The 22,468-nt window shown below is 39.0% G+C and overlaps 1 protein-coding gene across 2 annotated transcripts in view; it reads right to left on the bottom strand.

Annotated features, from left to right (window-relative positions):
* Nucleotides 1–22,468, bottom strand: part of sbf2 (SET binding factor 2) — a 116,131-nt gene that overhangs the window by 84,956 nt on the left and 8,707 nt on the right. For both annotated transcript variants that reach the window (XM_042486090.1, XM_042486169.1), the window contains exon 2: nt 14,819–14,904. In XM_042486090.1, the coding sequence (XP_042342024.1) occupies nt 14,819–14,904 (86 nt within the window). The remainder of the gene's footprint in view (nt 1–14,818; nt 14,905–22,468) is intronic.

Raw genomic sequence — 22,468 nt, forward strand, 5'->3', positions numbered from 1 at the left:
CCTATCTTCTGTCATATATATATATATGACATGTATATATATATATATATATATAATCGAGATCAATGTATCTTTACATCCATAATAGAGGGTGAATACAGGTGCTCCAGCACAGACAGTGTGAGGAAAATTAAATGTTTTTTTGAATATCATAGCATGTAAACTTGTTTTGGTACAAACCTGAAAATGAGTATGATAGGTCCTCTTTACAGTTATGTCAAAGTCAGGTTATAACTCCAGAGTTTACAATTCAAGTTTGGTGTCTTACATCAAACAGAAATCTGGCAAGAATGGGCAGCTGGCTTTGCACAGTAAGCCATTATGAACTGAGCTAAAGTATTGGTAAATAAGTGACAATGACTTCTTAGTGCAACATGCTGCACATGGATCAGCAGACTTTATAAGATCCAGTTTGAGGTACATGAAAAAAAAAAAAAAAAAAACGGTCAGTGAGCTGTAAAAGAATTACAGACTGTGTCCCATTTCTCCTGCAAACCACAACAGCTATCAACAGACTATAACAACCATTTTTGATTCTGGCATTTGTGACAGCCATGAAGAAAAACACTAACATAACTGTCCTATATAGGTTATACCTGGCCTCAACCTCAAACATTCAAAGGATGTAGAAGTGCAGGATGGAGACTTTGAACAGAACCTTTGGCTCTTCCGAATATTTACAACAACAGTTTACAACAGTTTGCTTGACATATCCGTAAATATTTGTGAAACTAACGATTAGGCTTTATCAGATTTCAAAGTGGTGATGTCAAGAAGAGTAGTGAGCCAGGTTTTACAAGAAAACACACCTAAATAACCCTCATGCACTATTACATAAGTGACTCCCACTAGTATACAGTCAGACATTTTTATAAGAAATACAAAAAGCAGATGGAGTCGGCAGCGAATCAAATGGTACATTGACTATTTTTTCAACACTGCAACTTTAAAATCAGACTGTGATATTATCTTATCATGCATTATATTTGTCCTGAGCCTCCCCTAACAGCAAAGTTTTTGACAAGGCGATGAACTTTGTCTAATTTAAGTATGCCCTTTCGCCTTACAAAGTACCATGATGCCCGCAGGCTGAAGGGTCACATCTGGCCTCCAAACCTCGACTGCCTGCAGCTGTGCACTATGCTTTCTAGTACTACACATGCTTCTGCATGTCTATCACCAGGCTGTGGATCTGTGCTATGCAGTATAGAGAATAATGAGAGGCACAAAATGCTGCGTCAGACTTAATGCAGTGACGCCAGTTAGACAAGAGTGCCAAAGTTTGAAATTTTCAAATCCTGTGGAGTGGCTTTGAAGTCTAGGTAAAATGACATTTCTTGAGTATGTAGCTTCAGTATCGTGTCATATTTCCGGGTAAAATGGGATAGGCAGGTGGGATATAACATTGGGACAAATTTGACTCAATCATTGAAAAGTCTGCTTGCATAACAGTGAGGCCCCACCTGACGTTAGGCCGATGGGACAGTAGTATGTGTCAGAGGGAGAGAGACGAAGTCCATCATATGCTTAATATTATATCAGTTGCTGAAGCAGGTCACTGTCCCATTATTAGTTCAAAGTATTTGCTTTGCGAGAAAAAAAATGAATATAAGAATATGAAGCTAAAGATTTTTTGGCATAAAATATGAAACAGCTACACAAGCTGTCCGGGGATGTACTCTAAAAGGTTAAAAAGGGTATTTCCTATTTCATCTCATGTTCAAGTTCAGCTAAAAATGGAGAGACATTAAAAAGAACGGACACAACTTCCTACTCCAAAAATTCAGTAAATGCAAAGTTAAAAGTTTCATACCTTAGACATGTTACGTATACATTCTTGGGACTGTTATTTTTTTAAGCTGTATTTTTGTTATATGTCCACTATAATTTTCTATTATCAGTTCTGATCTGTACCAGATTGCTATTTTTTTTGCGATAATCAGCTGACGGTAGATAAGTATGGTTGTTTGTTTTGTTTTTTTTTAGTCTTTTATTTCATGTGTAAAAAGTAAACATAAAACATCAAAACACATATCTAAGCACATGGAGTGATGAATGAAAGTGCAAGGTAAACAGCTTTGTCCTGAGGTTGTAGATCAGTACAATGGCTGTCCTGCGTCAGACGGCTGAGCCCCGGCCTTTAGAGTACAGTACAGTCAGATAATGGACGATAATGACCTGGCTGTGGAACAGGTGCTTCCTCCACTGCGTTGTGGGGGAGGCCAACCAGTTACAGTATTCAACACAGTACTCAGTCTCACTTCTGCTGTTAGTAAGCTCGGGTCAAACCACAACAAGTTTTGTTCCTCTCTTGAATACACAGTAATGTAGTGTGAGCAGTAAATGTCAATCGTGCAGTATGTGTCCGTTTGTTGAGTGGGTGGTTACGCTATTTCTCAAAAATAAACACTTATGCATGGTGTCATAATGCGTTGCTTCTGCAGCTGGTTGGTTAACTGTGTTTTAGCAATGTTTTAGCTACAAAAGGAAAGCATCATCAGGTTTAGGACAAACACACAAACAATCCGAGTGAAAGACTTGGAAAATATTGCCATTTTTTTGGTTTTATACTGTATGAACTGATGGTATGACTCTAAAGCCCTGTTCAGACCAAAGATTCATAAGACAAAACTGATTTAAAACACTTTAGAGTTGCATGTCTTTAGACTGTGGGAGGAAGCCGGAAACCCCAGAGAGAACCCACGCAGACACAGGGAGAACATGAAAACTCTGCACAGAGGGGCCCCCGGCGATGGACCGAACCCCGGTCCAACTGGGTTTTGAACCCGGGACCCTCTTGCTGTAAGGAAACAGTGCTAACCACGATGCCACCATGCCGCCCTCCTGCAGCACAGAGTGGGTGAATTTTAATATTTTCCATAATGAGGACACTAACCATTTCAGATGCACAACGAAATTTAATAGACTAATAAAGAACACTGGTCACATATTGTTGTACCGATGACTGTCAGAGTTTTTTCACTTTAAAACTGAAAAAATTTAAAAATGTCACAATGCTATGAAGCAGTCAGAGGCACCATGGGCTCTCTCTCACTTAACACTGAAGCTTCATGGTGCACAGTCTCTCTCTCACCTGACTCACAGTCTCTCCCCATCTGTCAGCAAAGCCATGAAGCACACTGTCTCTCTTGAGAGCTCTGGGATGCAAGGTGTGGGCATTTCATTGGCTGTTGATAAATGCCAATGTTCCGGAGCCAAAAAGATGGCATTCAGGACAGCCATTAGGACAGCCACAGTTATTAAACTGTCATTTGCTAAGGGCCTGTGTCCACCTAGCATTTTTTTCTCCTTGGGCCGGCATCTTTTTCACTTGTTCCCTATGAGGAGTAGGCCACTGTGTCTGCATGCAGCCGTCTGGAGAAAAAGTGCCGTGCCCAGCATCTTTTTTCAGAGTGCTCCGCCATTTTTGTGTGGCTACACCCGAGGCTTCTGGTTGAAAATCCCTGAACTTTTCAGAAAGGTGCAGGTGATATCACTCCCAGTTTTTAATTAGGCTACTAACACAACAAAGAGAGAAAATCCTGTCTTTGGGAGCAGATCGGCCAGCAGACACCGGATGATGCTGGTGAGTGTGACTGTAAGCTTGTGGTTTAATGAGTAATCAACCCCATGTTAACGTAGCGTTATGTTAGCTTACTAACTAATGTTAATGTCAATATAGCGTCATAGAAACAAAACCCACACACAATGCATCATTAAAAAATAAGGCACTAGGAGTACATTTTTATGAAACACTGGGATGAAGAGCTCCCCAGCACCCAGCCACCATTTTACTGCTAAAGAAAAACGCTATGTGGACACAGGCCCTAAAACTGCTCAAAAGAATATTTCTCACTTAGAATTTCAAACATCCCGCTCATGTCAATAAGCAGACATCTTCTCAGGTGATACTCAGTAGCATGCAGCAGTTTGGACTATATTTAATGTCTACAATAGCAGCACAAATGGAAACCACTGAAACTGAAAAGTTGTTGGCAGCTCCTGCTGAAGAAGCGCAACACTGGGGACAACCTGAAACTTGGCATTTACGTCATCTGCCTACATCAGACAGTATTGGGAGTTTTAAAGCAAACAGACTGATAATATAAGGAGTTTAAAAATCCCTACACATTCGCTGCTGTTAAGAAGCCAACTTACCTGTTACAAGCCAGTGGCTCTGCAGCAGCAATAAGCACATTTTTCGTTGCACCAGTGGCATTAACCAGAAGCCAGTCACTATAGAGCTCTTTAGATGGAAGGGAGGAAATGTACAGGATAGCAGGGGTATCCTAAAATTTTGCTCTTGGACCTGTTCACCTAACTACTGGCACCAGCTCAACACTACATGTTTTGCACAGCTCCTGGCTGACCAGAGTTGGTCACTTGTCATCATCCCTTTGGTGTTTTTGTTTGTTTGGACTGCCAGACTTGGGTCTACCAGGAAATAACAACTTTCTTGTAACTATATATGACAAAATAACAAGGGAGGAGAAGGTTAATTCCCCAAACAACTACATATCTAAACAATAAACTATTAAGACAGAAAGCTTCTACTGTATTTCATTTAAAAGTTTGACTATGTTGCTAGCCAGCATTCCGTGGCTTCATTTCATCCTGTGTATTCCCATTTCCTGATGAGCTCACAGTGCTTTTCAGCATGGAAAGTCCTGTCTGCTTGACAGCTCCAGCTTTGTTTCCTGATGTGTTTAGCCTCACTGGCACACGAAGCATTGATTACTCATGTGTGGATCTTCCTGACAAACACATGATCCCATTCTCCCCCTCTAGCTGGAACAGCATCCTGCTATCTGGAATGCACTGTTTAGTTTTTCTCTCATAGTTTTACAAACATCATAAGAAAGACGTGCAGCACGACATGTCAAGTTATGGTCACTTGAGTCAGTCCATCAAGTGACACATTTGGGCTGCATTCTTTCATCTGACTGTGGTTTGGCACAGAGCCTAAAACTGACTAACAGAAGCTGCTGATTATGAACAAAAGCTTTGTCATGATTTGCTTATCCAACCTGCAGTAAGGGTGAATTGAACAGACCTTAATCCAGAGTCACAGGTCATAGTGAAGCACCGAAGTATTCTTATTCTGAGTCGATACATATTAAAAAGTTTCTATTTAAATTTCCAGCTGTCATATCATCTTCCCACATAACAGCAGCAGTTTACACACAGTTTCTGAATAACTCGAGCATCCTTCCCGGAAGTGTGAAGCCACATTCCACATTACAGCAGGAATTTGGGGGAAAATGAGGAGTTCAAGAAGTCAAAGCGCTAGACAAGAGAAATGGCACAAATGTTTACAGTCTGGGCAAGTCAGGTCAAATTCCTTGATCAGAGGAAGTTGGGCCCCAAGAGTACATTGTTTTGTAAAATTTCATGTCTACACATTTTTAACTGATGACAACAAGCAGGAATGTAAGGTGGCATTACATATACAGTGTCTGTGTTGTTGTGAGTGTAGCGAGCTTTTGCAATAACAGTATGTTTAATTGTATGTCTTTACAAAATGTACTGTTGGGAAACAATGCCTGCTACTAACTGACCAATCTTTGCAATAACAGAACACAAAGTGCAGTAACATTAACCTTAAAAGTGTATGTGCTTCATTTCTAATGGACTGTTATTGTATTGGAGGGTTGAGTGACTCATCATTGCTGTTCAATGGCAAAAAGCAATTAACAAATAAGTGGATAAACTGTCATAATAAACACAGCCTTCACACAGACATCATACCAATGCTGCTGCATTCATCTACTGACTTCTTTAATGTACATCATGGACTAATAGAGTACTGCAGGGATGACATTTTTTTGGAGGCAAGCCCAGTAGTTAGTGTCACACTGGTTCCCTCAAGAAAAAGCTAAGTTGATTCTTTTATCCATTATATTTTGAATTACTGTAGAAAATAAGCTTTGCGCAAAGAAAATAAGAGTTCAGGATACTTTTTGTTCAGCAACATAATTTTCACAAATGAATGCCATGCTTTATGATATTTAAAGCCTATCTGCAGAGTAATAAGCTAATGTTAGATTATAAACAAAGTACACCACAGTCGCATGACTTAAATATCATCACCACCACAAGGCTGTGAAGGCGGTGTTTGGCACTTAATGTCCCTGACGTGTTTATATAAATAACCTGTTTACATTTTATCAAGGCTTAAAATTATGCATTACTGAGGGCATGCTGCTTTAAGTGACTGGCTCTTTGCAAGACGTCACCACGGTCTGTAAATCAGGTCCAGCCCTTACTCCTCCACAGCTCCACCCTCTCGTCCAAGTTTGGTCATGAACGGGAGTCCACAAACAAATTGCTGATGTTAGGGTAGCTACATACATTATTTTATTCAGTCTACTGTTGTCACTCTCTTTTGGGAAAATTGTTTTGAAGACTGGATTTGGGTTTACCACTGACCACCATCCTGGCAATTTTGTGGGCCAGTCAATTCAAATTTGGGCAAAGACAGGAGAAGTCTCAGCGGAGCTGGAGGGACAAAAACCACCACTTTTTAGTATGATAGACTGACCGTCTTGTCTATCAAAAAAACACAGTGAAAAACATCCACCCAACAGATTACCAAGACACACACTGCAAATGTAATTAGCTATTGAGAATGTAATATTGTGTGGAAAACACACTGATATTTCAATTTAAGAGAAATGCTCATCTCTTGATCAAAAGGGGAGACTGAAGAATGTACAATAGTAACTGCATCTTAAGGCACATCTGTATTGGCTTCAGTTTTGGTCACTGTGATGACAACTTGTATAAATGTCTTTCTCTCCGTTACAATTATGGCTACCAGTATATATATCTGAGCAAGCAGTGGGTCAAAAAAGCAATGACCGGCACGGTATGCGGTTAGAGAAACAACTCTGTTTGCCTAGCTGACTGAGTGGAACAAAAACCCACACCGCATACTGTGTGTTGGACTGGAGCAGTACAGGATTACTATTGTTCAGTGCAGCGGCATCTCGCCCACTGCCACAACATGCGAGACTAGAGATAGAGCAGTCTGAATATTGGCCCCCACTGTTTTCACTGCCAGACACCTGATGGTAAACGCTACAAGCCTTTAAAGGTGAGGTCAGGTCGCCTTCAAACTCTGAAAACAAAGAAATACGTCAATGAGAGACCAGGTGCGACAAATGGAAAGTTGTGTTGACAAAGGTCAATTCAAACTGCTGACCATGGTGTTACTACAAAATTTTGTGATGTGCAGAATCAAATTTATTTATTCATTATGTATTTGGTAGCTAATTGAGGCTGACTGTACTGCAGCACTTTAAATCCAATTTTTCCAAAATGTAAAGACTGTTCTGAGGCAATGTTATCAAAGGAGACATTTTGTTTACCTGCTGCAGACCGTGTCTATAGAGATCAGGAATGAGTCTGTTGACAGAATGTTGTGTGCAGGCTACATGTAATGGACTCACCCTCATGTTCAACACTGAACTCTGTGGTGCTTTGGAATTTATTTGACCTCTCAGGTATCAGCGTCAAGACATCTCTTCACCCAACACACACACATGTATATATACATACAGCCTGAAGGCCAAGTCAAGCATAAACATAAACAGCTGTCCATTTCAATGTTGTCATTTCCAGTGTGTTATTGTCTATTATTTATGCACTTTTGCGGGCCTAAAAATAATTTCATACAACCAATCTAATAGGCAAAAACGTTTCCAGTCAACTCTCCGAAAGCTCTGGCAAAATGTGCGTGAAATTTCTGTTCTTACTATGTGTCTATTGTGCAAGTGGTGGCGGCGCTTTCTGTGGCTGGCATTGGGTGGTGGTATGTGGCTACAAGTCACTCATCAGGCTGAAATTCAACTCACCGGTCTAAACTCTCCTCCTGCAGACTTTTGATAGCTGGCCAGGTTGAGGTTTTCGAAAGTGAACATCAGTAAACAAAGATTGGCACCAGCCAAATTAGCATCCTGCTAGCCATTGCACGGGCATTCGATAATAAACTGGTTGACCCCCATGCCGCATCAGTTTCAAAACACGATACCAGGAACTATAAAATCCTTTGTTTCACTGAAACTTGTCAAGATCCTAGCATACAGGACAGCACTGAACCTGGTGACTATTTTCTGACCTGACAGGGCAGATGACTGTGGTGAGAGGAGTGGAGGAGGCATGTGCTTTATGGTGAATAAGGCTAGTGTGACAGTTGGAAAATGAGGCGCACGATTGTGCTCACCTTACGCCACAAGGGGAATAACAACTGGAACCAAGATGGTACACATGCTTTTTCAAAATGTAACTTAACTGTAGCTTAACTACTCTTTGAATTTTAACAATCAGTTTAACAATCAATCATTATAACAATCAGTAATGATAGTATTACTAAATTCAGTTACATAAGTACTTCACACTTAATAAAACATTAGAAAATGTTAAGAATGATCAAGTTATTAATGCCAACATTAATATTGCAACATGTCAACATCTGGGTGTTTAATGGGTGTTTTACAAAGTTTCTGAAGGGATAAAGCCAGTTTAAAAAGGATCTGCTTTGAAGCACTGACTCAATTTGTTTTATGTACCTTGGTTATTACATGCAACAAACAGCATTAAACCAAAACCTTCCTGTCATAAATGGAAGGCATATTGCTCCCACTTTGTTAAAATACAAAGCATGAAGGTTTCATTAAGGTGAAGTTAGAGGTAAAAGTTACAGCTTGCTGGCAAGCACTTCGTCCTGAAAAAGCAGGCTTGGACATGTTTTGGTGTTTGTTGCTCCAAACACTCACCAATACTTGGACTGGATTTAAAAAGTTTAATGTCCATCTGGTTGTCTTACAATGTGGACTTTATATCTGCAATTAACACAGGCCATTAAACATGAAGGAAAATAGTGTCTCAAAGAAACAAGAGACAAAGACAGAGAAAGAAGTAAAGGATGAACTCACAAATCTATATTTGACATCATTACCTAGTGAACATTCAATTAACCAAGCTTTAAAGAAATGGTGCTTGTAATTAAACGAGCAAGCTCAGCAATCACAGTGGCAATTGTTTGGCATATATCACTTCTTTGCTACAAACCTTGCTGCAGTAAATCTAGATAACAAAATACAGGCTGTCACTGTCCAACTTTAAAAAGCTGAGTGTCTCTCTAGATTAAACTGAGTGAGATGAGCACACTGGGTCACTTGACCCAGAGATAACTGAAGACATTGGTAGGCACGTTGCAGTTTGGATGCAATGCTAGATGCACAACCTACTGAATTAAACGTGCTGTCTAAGGCAAAGCAGGCACACACAACTTTCCTTGAAATTTGAAAATAATTAAAACTCTGCAAGGGAGCAAATAGGGTTAAGAAATGTCTACTGAATTGGCATTACTGCCAACTTAATGCATTTTAGTAGTATTACTGTCAAAACTGAGACAAAGATGGAGCATTGCATGCGTGTGTTTAGGTGGGTTTCTATTAACCCTCAGATTGTGCAAATTGAAACTGTGAATACAAAATATGCCTAATGGGAACACGCCAATTTCGAGAAAACTCCCGTTTATTGCAAAAAACTTTCTACGTTCACATAAAGTGGTGTTTCGCAAAACTGCAATGAAAACCCTTTTTTTCGCTTTTATAGCTCCGATGATGCATAACAATGGGTGACGGTAATGCGACTTTATGGATGCCAACCGCCACTAAACCCAAAGTAGAAGAAAAAGTAAAACAAAGTCAAAAAGTACAACAAAGTCATGACATTCTATCAAACATGACTCAATATGTGTGGACGAAGGAAAAGACCAAGATCTTCTTAAATCTTATATAAGAGAAAGAAATTACAGTGATATTAGATTGGCTTTATTGAGTGGGTGCAATAGAAATAAACCTGTCAATGTTTTGGACATCCATCACAATGGTTATTGGAATGTTATTGTGAAGGAAAGTTGCACGCAGAGAAAAGGTTAGAGAAAGTAGAAGGTGGACTACTGCATGCAATTTTTTTGTAAGTTACTAATACTTACTTCGAAGAGCACTTACCTCACTCTTTGACCCATATTTATATACCGAACACATTTAGGAATAAACAAAACAAACTGAAAAAAAAAACATCAATCAGGCCAGCAGATGTGAGTATATATTGATGAGTGAGGGTTGCAAATATTCTTGAGGGCAGTGAAAAAGTGAACTTAACTTTGCTCATCTGGCAGTCTACAATTCATCAAGAACATAAATCAGACATTTACTTTCTAAGCATGCAATAAATGCCATTAGCACCACTGCAAACCCCCACCCGCATGTTGATGTGGAGACTGGGGACCAAAACCAAGAGAAAAGCATGGTGATCACCACAGCAAGGGAGATCACCTTTATAGAATAAACTTATATTACAATAAAATAGAAACAGCACCAATTTGACTTTCATGTAATCATTAGATCGAGTAATCAAGTTCAAGTAACCGTACTGTCATTGTGTTATTTATTTAAGAAAACCACAGCTCAGCTACTTTTGTCTATAAAGTGATCCACTTCCTGCTCATCACTGTAGCTCTTCAGAGTTAAAATAGAAAAGACATAGTCAGATTCAAGGGCACTTTCTTTTACTGGTTGTGGAGTGAATCCTTTCCTGAATTGTGCTTACATAGCAAATGTTTTTTACTTAGTTTAGTTGGAAATAACGTACATTTTGAGGTAGCCGTTACTGTTTCAGAAATTTGTTGGAGTTTACACAATAAAAACCTCCAACGTGACTACTAACTTAAGTCCCTTTGTCCGTTTACAGTACATCACAAGGACTGCGTCATCACATTGGAGGCAGAGGTGATGGAAATGTACTAGGTGCACAACTTGCTGACCTCCATCTACAGACATGGCTCATCCATAACAGATGAGGATTTGAGCTGGTTTCTATCATCATCACTTGCCTGAAAAGATTAGAAACACATTTTTCTTTGGACAAGTTGTAAACGCTTTTTCTCTGTGCATTCCTCATCTGTGGTTATTTAGTTTGCTGGGGGCCTGTTGTGACCGCAAAATGCTTTTCGTGCTCTGCTTCATCCACTGTTTTCTACAGATGTGTTCCGTGGTGTTTGTAAACGAGTCATTTTCTTTTTCATGGAGTAGAGAAAATCTGCAAATAATAATGGTTTACATACCAGGCCAAAACAGAGCCAAAATGCAAATTGCTTAGTGGGTCTGTTAAACACTATGGTGTATCTTCATTAAAGCTTCAAAGCTGGAATTTCAGTCATTTGGCTCTAGACCAAAGTTTGTCGCACACCACATAGTGGAAAAGCAAATTTCTGGAACAACCCCATTTTTCCTGTCCTCACTCAGTCCTGAGGGAGCTTATTCATAGAAAACTGAAGACGTAAACATATGAATCTTATTCAGCATGTTATCCAATATTCTACACTATAATTGCACAGTACATATAGTCATGTCTCAGTTGAACAGTTTCAGAAATATGCAGAGTATTTGCCAAGAAAGACTTAATAAAAAGACCTAGCATTGAATGCATCCTCTTGTTTCAGCTCGGCTTTCCTGTCTTCAATGAGAAACATCATGCCGTGTGCTTTCTATGCACTCTGGGGATTGCAGTATGTCTCAATTTCAGTCGAGGCTGACACATAATGAAGAAGCATTGGGGGGATCACTTCAGCAAGATGGAATACAAAAAATTCACACACACCCACACAGACACAAAAAAGTGGTATGCAGGTCCTCAATGACATCTGGAAACACTAAGCTAACAGATTTAGCTAAACTTGTGGCTGTGTTTCTATATTTAAACTCTATGAAACCGTGACAGGATATTTGAGGGATGATGCTGAGAGTAGCGCCATCCTGGCTCATCTCTCAGAGTCACTGTAAGGTTAAAGACTAGTGCTAGGGTTTCCGCCTCATATCAACAACAATTCAACCTCCAAAGACACTTTGTCTGGACAAGACGTACTCTAATTTTTAATTTTTGAAAGCTTCATCAGTCAAAATTACCATTTGTTGGCTTTGAGGAGCACTACGCTTTGCAGTTTGACACATCACTGCTCGTCTCTTAGCAATAACTCACAACAAGAGACTCTCGATGGCCACCAACAGACTCAGTGAGTTACACAGGAAGACAACCCACCCACTCACAATATGTCTATTTCTGCAGGAATAACAGCCTCACATGTCCTCAATTGCCTTATAAATGCTATTACATAAACAAGGGTCATGGTGTTACAGTGACCGTGTCCATACATAGAGTTCAGTTATAGCTATAATAACTCTTGACCATCATTTATCAATCATCAAAAAGCATACAAAATCTTTATTCATTGATCATATATTTCCAACCCAAGTTTAAACCGAGAAGTCTGCAAATAGTGCATAAAAACAGAATATATTTGCCTTTGTACAAAAAGATCCTGTCAAAGTGAAAAAAATGACCTCATCTAAACAGGAGATGATGAGGAATGTTGTTTAGATTAGCTCTCTCCATTTATTTTGGCTTAGATATGTGACCCATATTATGCAACGTGTTGGCCTCTGCACCTGCTGCTGCTTTGCTCTGCATCACTTTGCCCCTAAATTAAATATACAGATATGTACACCACACATAAAATATACCTTCAACTGCAAAGTAGTTTAGTTTTTGCACAGCATTTACAATCATCTACAGCTATGATGAATTTTTGTAAATCTTCCCTACATCTGGACTTTAACTAATGCTTTATTCAAGACATCAGCAAAAAAATGGATTGTTACAAGAGTATGTGCTAAATAGTACGTTACAAAAGAATCAAGTTCTGCGTTGGGATCTAGAGTCATTTTGCTTGTCACCCTTCTTCTTGTCTGCCAAATTCTCTCTGCTTAGTCATTAAAAGCTTATCTGCAGCAGCTAATATAAATGAACAAAAACAGATATAACACAGGCGCAAATGTCCTGTGCAGTATGATACTGTTAACTACTAATGTTGCCCCAGAGATTGACAGCATTTCCCAGTCCTGATAAGCGAATATTTGTTCATCCATTCCATTGTCCATATAAGGACAACAAACCCCCTGTCACAGACTGGACAGAAAGAAGCAACTATCCCCTTAATGTTTCTGAGGAGGAAGATGGAGAGACAGACAGAAGTGGGAAGCAGATAGTAGACTGGGCATAAAGTAAAACAGGATTCTGTAGAAGGACGTTACCCAATTAGGGAGTGTGTGATTTAAAACCAACATTTGAGTAAACACTCATTATGAATTTATCTGAAACAGGAAATGCCAATATCTGCTGCACAAGCTCTAAAGGGAAAATGTTTTTTCAAAACATTCCTGGGGGCACAATCTGTCATTTTGTGACACTTACGACACAAATATTTCCGATTTTATGTGGAAAACATTCTTAACTATCACATCAGGAAGCTGGTAATGGGCAGGGGGCAAAATGACAAGGACACTCACTAACTAGAAAAACACTGTACAACCTGCACACATCACACATTAACTTGTTCCTTAGATGCCGCCTGCTCTCCTGTTATGAACTATGAAATTATGATGATGGTCTACACTGCAGACAGCAAAGGCCACAGTCACTGTCAGTTACACTTGGTGCTTCGGAAATGATTTCTACACATCATCAAATCGAGAGGTGAATTTTTACAATTGTCTTAATAACATTTGTGTGTAAAAGCAAAAAGTGGGAACTTTTTTCCACAAGGTGTGTTCACATGGACCCTAGTATTCTACTAATAATCACAATAACAGACCAATGAGAACAAAAACTCCTCATGTAACCACCTTAATAGGAAAAGACTGACTTGATTGTGAGGACTTATAATCGATCGTGAGACAATGATCGTGAGACAATAATAATCCTTTCAATAGGAAAAGCAGCACCAGTTGACCATGTAAATGCATAGTATGATTGTTTCTCTCTAATTTGAAGAAACATATAGTGGGAAATATTAGATGACATGGCTGGTGCATCTGCCACACAAAACATTCAGCAACAGCAGTTTGTACACGCCTCCCTCTGGTGAATTTGACAGAGAATTATTCATAATTTTTTTTTTAAAAAAGGTGCTCTGTTAGTGCTACGTTCTGATGTGTGTGCTCTGATACATATGCAATCATTGATAATTAAACAATAGCCTTATGTGATGTTATTGCTACATACTTATATAAAACATTAGGCAACATCTGTAAATTTTAACATCTACTGATAGTCTGGATGTGAGGTGTTCAGGAAACATCTGTAATTTGTAGCTACAGAAAATAACCTGGGTTACACTCATATTACTTGCTATTAAACTGCACTAACAGGCGGAGCCACCTGTTGCCCTTCTGCACAATGTAATGAATTGACTGAATTTGAAGATCATTTTATTTAGCATCCATGTAAACAGTTAAGTTAGAATCTCTCATCAGAATTATGTTGATAATAAAGTTTTTTGGGGTGGGGCAAATATGCCAATATTTGACAGATGACAGAGTAGACTAAAGACAGGGGGAGAGAAAAGGTTATGACATGCAACAATGGCTGGCATAGCAATGTGGCATGTCCTCTAAATAGATAGCAGGATGCTCTGATCATCAACTTTTCTAAACAGGAAATAATGTTAAAATGATATTTGTGTTTCTCTATTGATAAAAAGGCTCTGGCAGTCAAGAATAAACAGAGTTTTTTGTTCAGTGTGAATCATAAACACCCAAAATATCACCTGAGCAGCCGCAGTGATTGTTCTTTAACCTATGTGCTGCTTTAAGTCCCTGTGTTTCACTTTGGAAGTGCATTTTAAATACCCAGGTAACATAGCTTTGTTCAGTAAAGTTATTTTGAGTTATATGAGGTTGTTATCACTCACCATCTCCACTCCTTGAGGAAACGCTGTTCCCTCCCAGTCTGTCTTGGGATAACGCTGAATGATCTTTCCACATCCCTCCCCTGAACCTGCAGATAAAAAGACATGAAGATCTGTTACTCAGCGCAGGGGACAGCAACATGTCATGTAGAACAGCTTTTTTAATTAGAGAAATATCCCCAACCCACTTAGGCTAGTCAATTAACGTACATCATCAAACTGATGCACTTTTGCATAAATAATGTACAGGTCAGCCCATTTTTTTTCCCCTCATAGGCTTGCACCTCAGAGTCAATGTTTCTGACTTACATTTAATTTTTCTTTCATATTCATCCTGATTAACAGTAACGTAATGAACAAAGACATGAGGAAACAAAGAATTGTCTGAACAGATTTCCACACTTTCCTGCTGCCAAAGTCGATTTAACTGAATGTTAAGTCAAATCAATTCATGACGTTTAAATCCACAAGACTAAATCAAAAAACAAGGCAAAAAGAGGAATCAGCAGAAGAGGATAAAGACTGACAGACAAAATGTAAAGAGATAATATAAAAAGTTCAGCTCCTCAGAAAGAGTCTAACTGTGTTTTATCTCCTTGTTAAACACATGAGTAAGTAAACAGGAGAGCATGCAGGAGCAGCCAGGGGTTTCTCAACAGTACACAAGTTTCCTACTTCTCCTTCCTTTGAAAAAGTCATCCATATTCATAGAAGACAGTGTTTAAGAAATTTGGAAGTGAAGCTGATTGACTTGGCCTGAATCTTCTTTTAAAAAAGCAACTCGGAAGCGAGAAAGTCCCAAGAAAACTGATTTGGTTAGTCTTTAATTGTAAAGAGGAATTGTGTAAAAGCCTAAACTGAAACAAGAGAGACAGAAATCTGCTGACAGAGCAAAATCAAATAAAATGTGACACTCAAATAAACAGTGAAAAGGATTTCAAAATGGAGATGAATGCATGAGTGAATCAGAGAGAAGTTACTGCAATCAATAAAAAGAAACAGGTTGGATAGTGTAAAGCCCCTCAAGAATTTACTCTGTTGTTTTTGGAATATTTAATGCAAAGTAAACCAACCACTGCTTTATTTGGGCAATCTTGCAATTCTGTCTATATACCACATAGTTTATGCAAAAATATAGTAAAAACATGAACAACGCTTCCAAATTCTTCCAATCACTGCAGTTTATTTATTCCTGTAATAATCAAACACCCACCTCAACAAACCAATTTCATTAAACAACCGAAACTTTTTCATCCAAAAGTCATCTTCTCTTCGTAGGCACTTACTCTCAGACTGCATTATTTCATACACTGTCATAGTTGGTAAACTTGGAAGGAGTTGAGTTAAAACAGGTTACTCTTTAAGTTTCCTCAGCAGCACTTTGTGAGTCAGATCTGTTCAAAGATGATCAGATTAGATGGATGGAGTGTCAGCTGCTGCTAGGCGAGTTAGAAACTACTTCTGTGAATCTTCTGTGCTATAGATCATTTTAGTCAGGAAAAAAACAAAACTTTTGAGTAGGCCTACTTCTCCTATAGCTGCAAACAGCTTGCCAACATTCCCAGTTAGAGAAAGTGTGAAAATAAGGTCATGAGCTTGTGGCCCCTGGCCCCCAAAACATTACATCTGCCCCTGGTAATAATAACGAGAGCTCAGTGTTAATGGCTGGATGAGACACAGAGCGATGCGTCCTGGTGTTTCTAAATAATTCCATCCAAAGTCTGATTAAGCCTGAAACTAACACAAAGTAGCTGGTAGATTTCTAAAGAAGTCACTTTCCACCTCTGCAAATGTGGCTCTTTCAGACACTTGGGTGTTGTGAGGAGAAGCTCCCCTCTGTTTGTCTCTTTCACTTCGCTGCTGTGGGACCTTTAGCTGTTTGATCCACGATAATGAAACGCTGTGGAAGCACATACAACTCGGTTGTCAAACACTCAGCTGTATTTTAGAGTCAAAGTTGTTCACGGCATTTGGTTATTATCATTGGCTGTTGGTGTTGTCTGTCAAAACATGGCTGGAATGCGTTCTATCGTTATTCATTATATCGTCTACGTCTCATATTTCAATCGAGGAAAGAAGTTATTTCACGATTGATATAGTTATTGTTTTACCGCCCAGCCCTAATTACTAGTCTCACTAGTAGTTTCTGTGTCCGGTGTGATGACGTCTAACGTCCCCGACAAACACTGTAGTTTTAAAATGCGTAAAACCTTAAAAGTTCAAAAACTGGGTTAACATATTTTATGTTGCAGAACAAAACGGAACAGCTGGATACTGATCTATAGCAGGTGTAGTGAACACAGATTTTTGAGGGTGACCATCGAAACCTTTATCAGTAAAATAACTCCCTTACAGATTTTCCTTAGGCTCCCATATGACTGGACCTTGCAAAACTCTGAAACCTAAATTGGATGTAATAATTCATGTCAACATGAGTGCAAAAACATGAGTACACAATATGTATTTAGGAGTTGATATATATGACTGCATCATTCTTATTTAGCAATCTGGAAAGCTAATAAATTAAAATTTTATCTAATTTAAGAAACAGTTCCTTCGTTTAGCATGCCAAAAACAGCACTTTAAGATCTGTTTCACAATATGCTCTTTGTCACACTGAGTTGTCTGACCCCATGACTTCATTTCAACGTTATTTTAAACTCTTAGTCACTTTTTGACAGCTAGGACACACTTTCTATTTATCAGCCAAGGGAAAGTTTTCTGCTATCAAGAGTAAGAGACAGAAAATTAATACATGTAGTCCATTTCTTGGAATTCATTTAAGTAATTTGGATATATGTGGTTTGTTTGTGCAATCACTAAAATCACAAATCCCAATTCAAAGCACTCCTACTAAATAGTACCTTTGTTGAAGAGTCACATACGCTGCAGATAGTGTCAACTTTTGAGACCCTTGATTATCTCAAAATCTCAACACAAAAATATTTACCATTTGCAAAAAAGCAAACCAGTTAGCGTCGAACTAATCAGCACTTTGGAGTTTTCTCTCTTTCTAAAAGTAAAAACCTAGAAGGACACGAGTTGACGTAAGCTCTGGCTTGCACTATAACCATGTCAAATTGCTATGTTGGTCAGAGAAATCATAACCAACAAACCCATATCCTGCTGCATGTTCCTTTTAAACATCATTTGTAAACTACAACTTTGGCTCAAAATATCAAAACCTCTCCAATCAAAAAAGGCATACAGTACAGACAGAGACACCACAAGACTTGTAAGAATATTCTATATGAGGGCAGACTGTGAGGACACAGAAAAGTGCACTGTGTAGCACGAATAGCAGCGTGCATTGCGGCGGTGCTGGTAGTCAAAGCTAACAAAACATCAGAAACAGTTACATCAAGACAGGGAAACCAGCGGGCCTTTGACAGTCTTACCAACCACATTATGGCTCTTTGAGAGAGTTTGTGACTGCACAATTTTTGAATATTAATAATGATTTTGGCTTCCCACAATTAAATGAACATGATCGATTGTGATACTGACCTTTAAAACACATGCTCTGCTACCAGAAATCTAGAGACCTTAACTAATATCCACCTTCCACTTTTGGAGAGCTGTCATGCCTCTGCCTATGCACCCTCCAGAGAGAGCTGTGATAAACTTTCTTAAATGTTGTGACTGCAGACGGGCAAAACAAAAATGATCAGTCACCATCAAGAATCATTTGTTTTTGCAAATTTTTCAGATTTGAGAGAATAAATTATATGCAAAGAGTATGTGAGATGTGTCTGCACTGAAACACAACACAACTAACTTCTTCAACTTAAAAAAACATCAATCAGCAGTATGATAAACACACAAAGGCTGAGAAGAATAATATTGCTGACATTACCTCACTGAATACCTGCTCTTGTCTAGCATCAGGTTAAATATCCATGACAGCCCTACAGCAGCGCATCACGGTACTGTGACCGCTCAAATAAATAAATAAATAAATCTGAATAGATAGTATGTATCCGTAGACAAACAAAGATTTGTAAATTAGGAATGTAAGACAAGGTAAAAGTGAAAGCAGTGCTCTGTTTATGTAATTTTGGATGAAACATTTTGGTGCAATTCCATTTATATATTGCTTCTAGGATATAAACTGAATTCAGTGAAAGAAGAACTTATTTCCTAAGTCTTATTTTGATGCAAAGATTTAATTTATAAAAATGTAGGACAACATAGAAGTGAAAGCAGCGCTGTTTATTTAAATGCCAAAGTGCAAGAAAAATCTTTTTTATCCTCAAATCGGTGAAAAATTGTGATCAATAATTGTGATCTTAACATAGATTTAAAAAAAATATGATTATCATTTTGGCAATAATCTCACAGCCCTACCTCTAGTGCAATATTGTACAACTGTTTATAGATATAATAAAAATAAAGAAAGAAAGAAAAGTTTAAGCAAGGAGTCTGTCTCCTTTCTTTGAATAGATCTATGCACTCCACCAAACTGACTGCTCCATGGTGTGTGTGTTTGAGACAGTGACAGATAGAAGGAAAGTGAAAGTGAAAGTTGCACTACTGCATGCAATGTTTCTGTAAGTAAGCCTGTTAATGACTTACTCTGAATGCTGCTTTGTCACTTTTTGATGCATTTTGACTATCCGCTAATAATAAGCTGACAAACACATTTATGACATTGTTAGCACCCTTAGGTGAAACGCATATAAATGGGATTGGAAACGCAGTCAGAATTAAAATATTCCCATCACAATTGTTTTGGGGGCTGCTTTGATATAGGAAAAAAAAGCCAAATATCCTGAATACTAGAGCGCAGTTTTGAATCATTAATATTCTGCGGTTTGGATGGAAAGCCAGTTGATGAGAACCGCTGTACAATGTCGTCTCTTTCCACTTGTAAAGGCTAGCTAAAACTAACATTTGGGGATCTTCCCTTTGGGCAATTACAGTTCAAATCACTTCTTACAACACTTTGGCAGTTGCTAACCCCTCAACTGTCATATTCTGTGGAAAAATAGTGGTGTTATTACATCCTATGACAGCACTGGCAAATGCCATGATTCAGCAAACAACTGAGCAGTTTTCTTATGAAGCCCCTATGTCATAGTTTGGCCAATAGGTGCTTCAAAAAACAGGAGAATAAAGTGCTACACATAATCATAATGACATGAGGTCCTCAGCGGTCAGCTGCAGCCTTCCTACACCAAGTGCCTCAAGCCAGCTGTCAACAACTCCTTGAAACCCAGACCTCTGTCAAAGAGAGAGACAAATGAATCATGATGAGGCTCTCGGGCTAGTGAGGATTGGTCTTGGTTTTGGAGTGTATGTGTTTCACCGTTTAAACAGAAGGGAGCTGCTTGATGCTTATTCCTCTGCCTTTGTTCACCTGTAGAGGCAAGTAAAGCATGTCCAGACACTGCAGGGAGACTGGTGCCGGTAGACCACCAGTCTGTCTGACCATTACGTGTCTTCGGGTCTTTACAGCTCCTCTAATTGAAATCACATGCTCCGAGTGCTCCAAGTTCAAATTTTTGACCACAGATGAAAATAAATGACAGAATTCCTCACATTCCACAAGGCTGCACTCTTGTATTAAAACAAGCCGTGCTTCCAAATACTGCCCCCCTGATAACTATAAAGAACCCCATCAGCGAGGATAATAGAACCCAGGCCTGAAAAGGAACATGCTAATTTAGACATCCGCTCACAAACTGTGGAGGGAGGGGGCGGTGAAATCCAAAATCAAGTTTATTTATTTATTTATTTTTGGCAAAAGCTATCTAAACTATAAGAATAAAACCTGTCCAAGCACACAGCACGCGTGTGCATGTTTAAGAGCATGGCTCATTTCCAGCTCGATACAGCACAATCTGTGTGTGGTACAGCTGGACAATGTAACCATAATGTTTTTCAGCTTTCTGATGAAAGAAGATATACAGTATATATACATTTTTCCCTGAAATAGCTTTAGGGACATATTTAATAGGAACAATAACTACAAGCTAACCTGCCTTTAACAAGTTTCATTAAAGATTTGTACAGTCCAGTACAAACATTTGGTCTCTTTTATGAGACATTCGTATGCACATGCATCTTTATTTTAATTAGTGTTGACACAGTTTTTCTGAACTGTTGTGGGATTCATAAATGTTTTCTTATAGCCAAAATAAAAAAAAAAATATCAGTGGTTTGGGACTCAGGACAACTCATAAACTAATACCATGACACTTGCAAATTCTTACTGTGGCCAGTTCTAGGTCAAGAGACAGCTTATAAAACACAACCGGTGGGAAATATTAGTCACATATAAAATATTCCAACTGTATTAGAAGTCTTTAACACTTTTTATCCAGTTTCCTAGCAGTTGCTTTCGGCGTAAAAAAAACGCTTGATGTAAGATGAGGGCACATGGCATAAAGCATGCCAATCTTTCACACACACATTTCAATAGTTTATTGTGGTATGGCCAATAATTTGGATATTTCTGATGGTAATGCTGTCCTGGTTGCAGGATGGAAATGCTGTGGAAACATGGTGGCCATCCCCTCAGGTCCCCCCAATGAGTAAGTGGCCTCATTTTGAGCCACAAAACCCTTCTAAAGGTGGCGACACACCAAGCCCACATCCAAAAATTAGCAGAAACAAAAGCCCCTTGCTGTGTCATCTAACGTGCATGTGTCTTGGCCAAAAAGTTGCACAGGAACACACCAAGCCAATGACCAACAAGCATGTGCATTCTCATGTGCATGAGAGGAGATACCCCTCCATACCAGTAGACCATGGTTGTCTGTTATTGCCATTCAAAACAGGAAACCGTAAGACTGCCAGGATGCCAGTTAGCCAGTTTGCTGTGACCTCACTACTTCTTAACTTTAGCTGTTTACATTTTTCACTCTCGTTTCCCCTCTTGTTCGCTGAGCTGAACGACCAATCAGAGTGATTTCATTCATCGATGGGCTCCACGGCAGCCACGGTGCAGGAAACACCACAGCAACGAGGGCCACGGGCGCTCACCGTTGGCCTAACATAGGCTAACTTAGAAGGCCAGCCTGGGGGGAGACTGGAGGGTGGACCCTGTGTGTCCAAAACCCATTTGCATGCACTTATACAAAGTACATGGTGCAGCAGAGCAAAGTCTCTCTGACAAAGTGACCACACAGTTGTGCCCCTCACTCATACTGGTAATTTTAAGTCTAAATCTAAATAACAAACTGCCCATTTGGCACTTGCTGATACAAACACAATAATGACCTATATGTGTATCTCAACAAAAGCAAATTTCATAAGTTGATAACATAATTAAAATTTTGATATTTAATGAATTGGACAGGTTTTTGAGAAAAATTGCAAAGGCATCCGAGTTTAATATTCTGTGTTGAAACAAGTCTTTTTGGAGTTGAGCCATTACTGCAAGTCAGCGCGCGCACGCACGCACACACACAAATATCTGACTTTAGCTACTTCGAGAGATTGAATGAACCTAATAATTTATTACAGAGTTGTGTGATTTAGCATAGTCTCAACAAAAAGTGAAAAACCACAGAGGAAAAGTTGTTAGTCTTTCTTGATTAGAGCAGATGTTTCTCCTCTTGGAAGAAAAAAGCTCCATTCATCTTCCTGATTTATCTCCTGCTGTTTCTGTTGATTAAATCGGCCAAATGCTTATTTTACCATGTATGG

The sequence above is a fragment of the Plectropomus leopardus genome, chromosome 1 (genome assembly GCF_008729295.1).
Source record: "Plectropomus leopardus isolate mb chromosome 1, YSFRI_Pleo_2.0, whole genome shotgun sequence".
In the NCBI taxonomy this organism is placed as follows: domain Eukaryota; kingdom Metazoa; phylum Chordata; class Actinopteri; order Perciformes; family Serranidae; genus Plectropomus; species Plectropomus leopardus.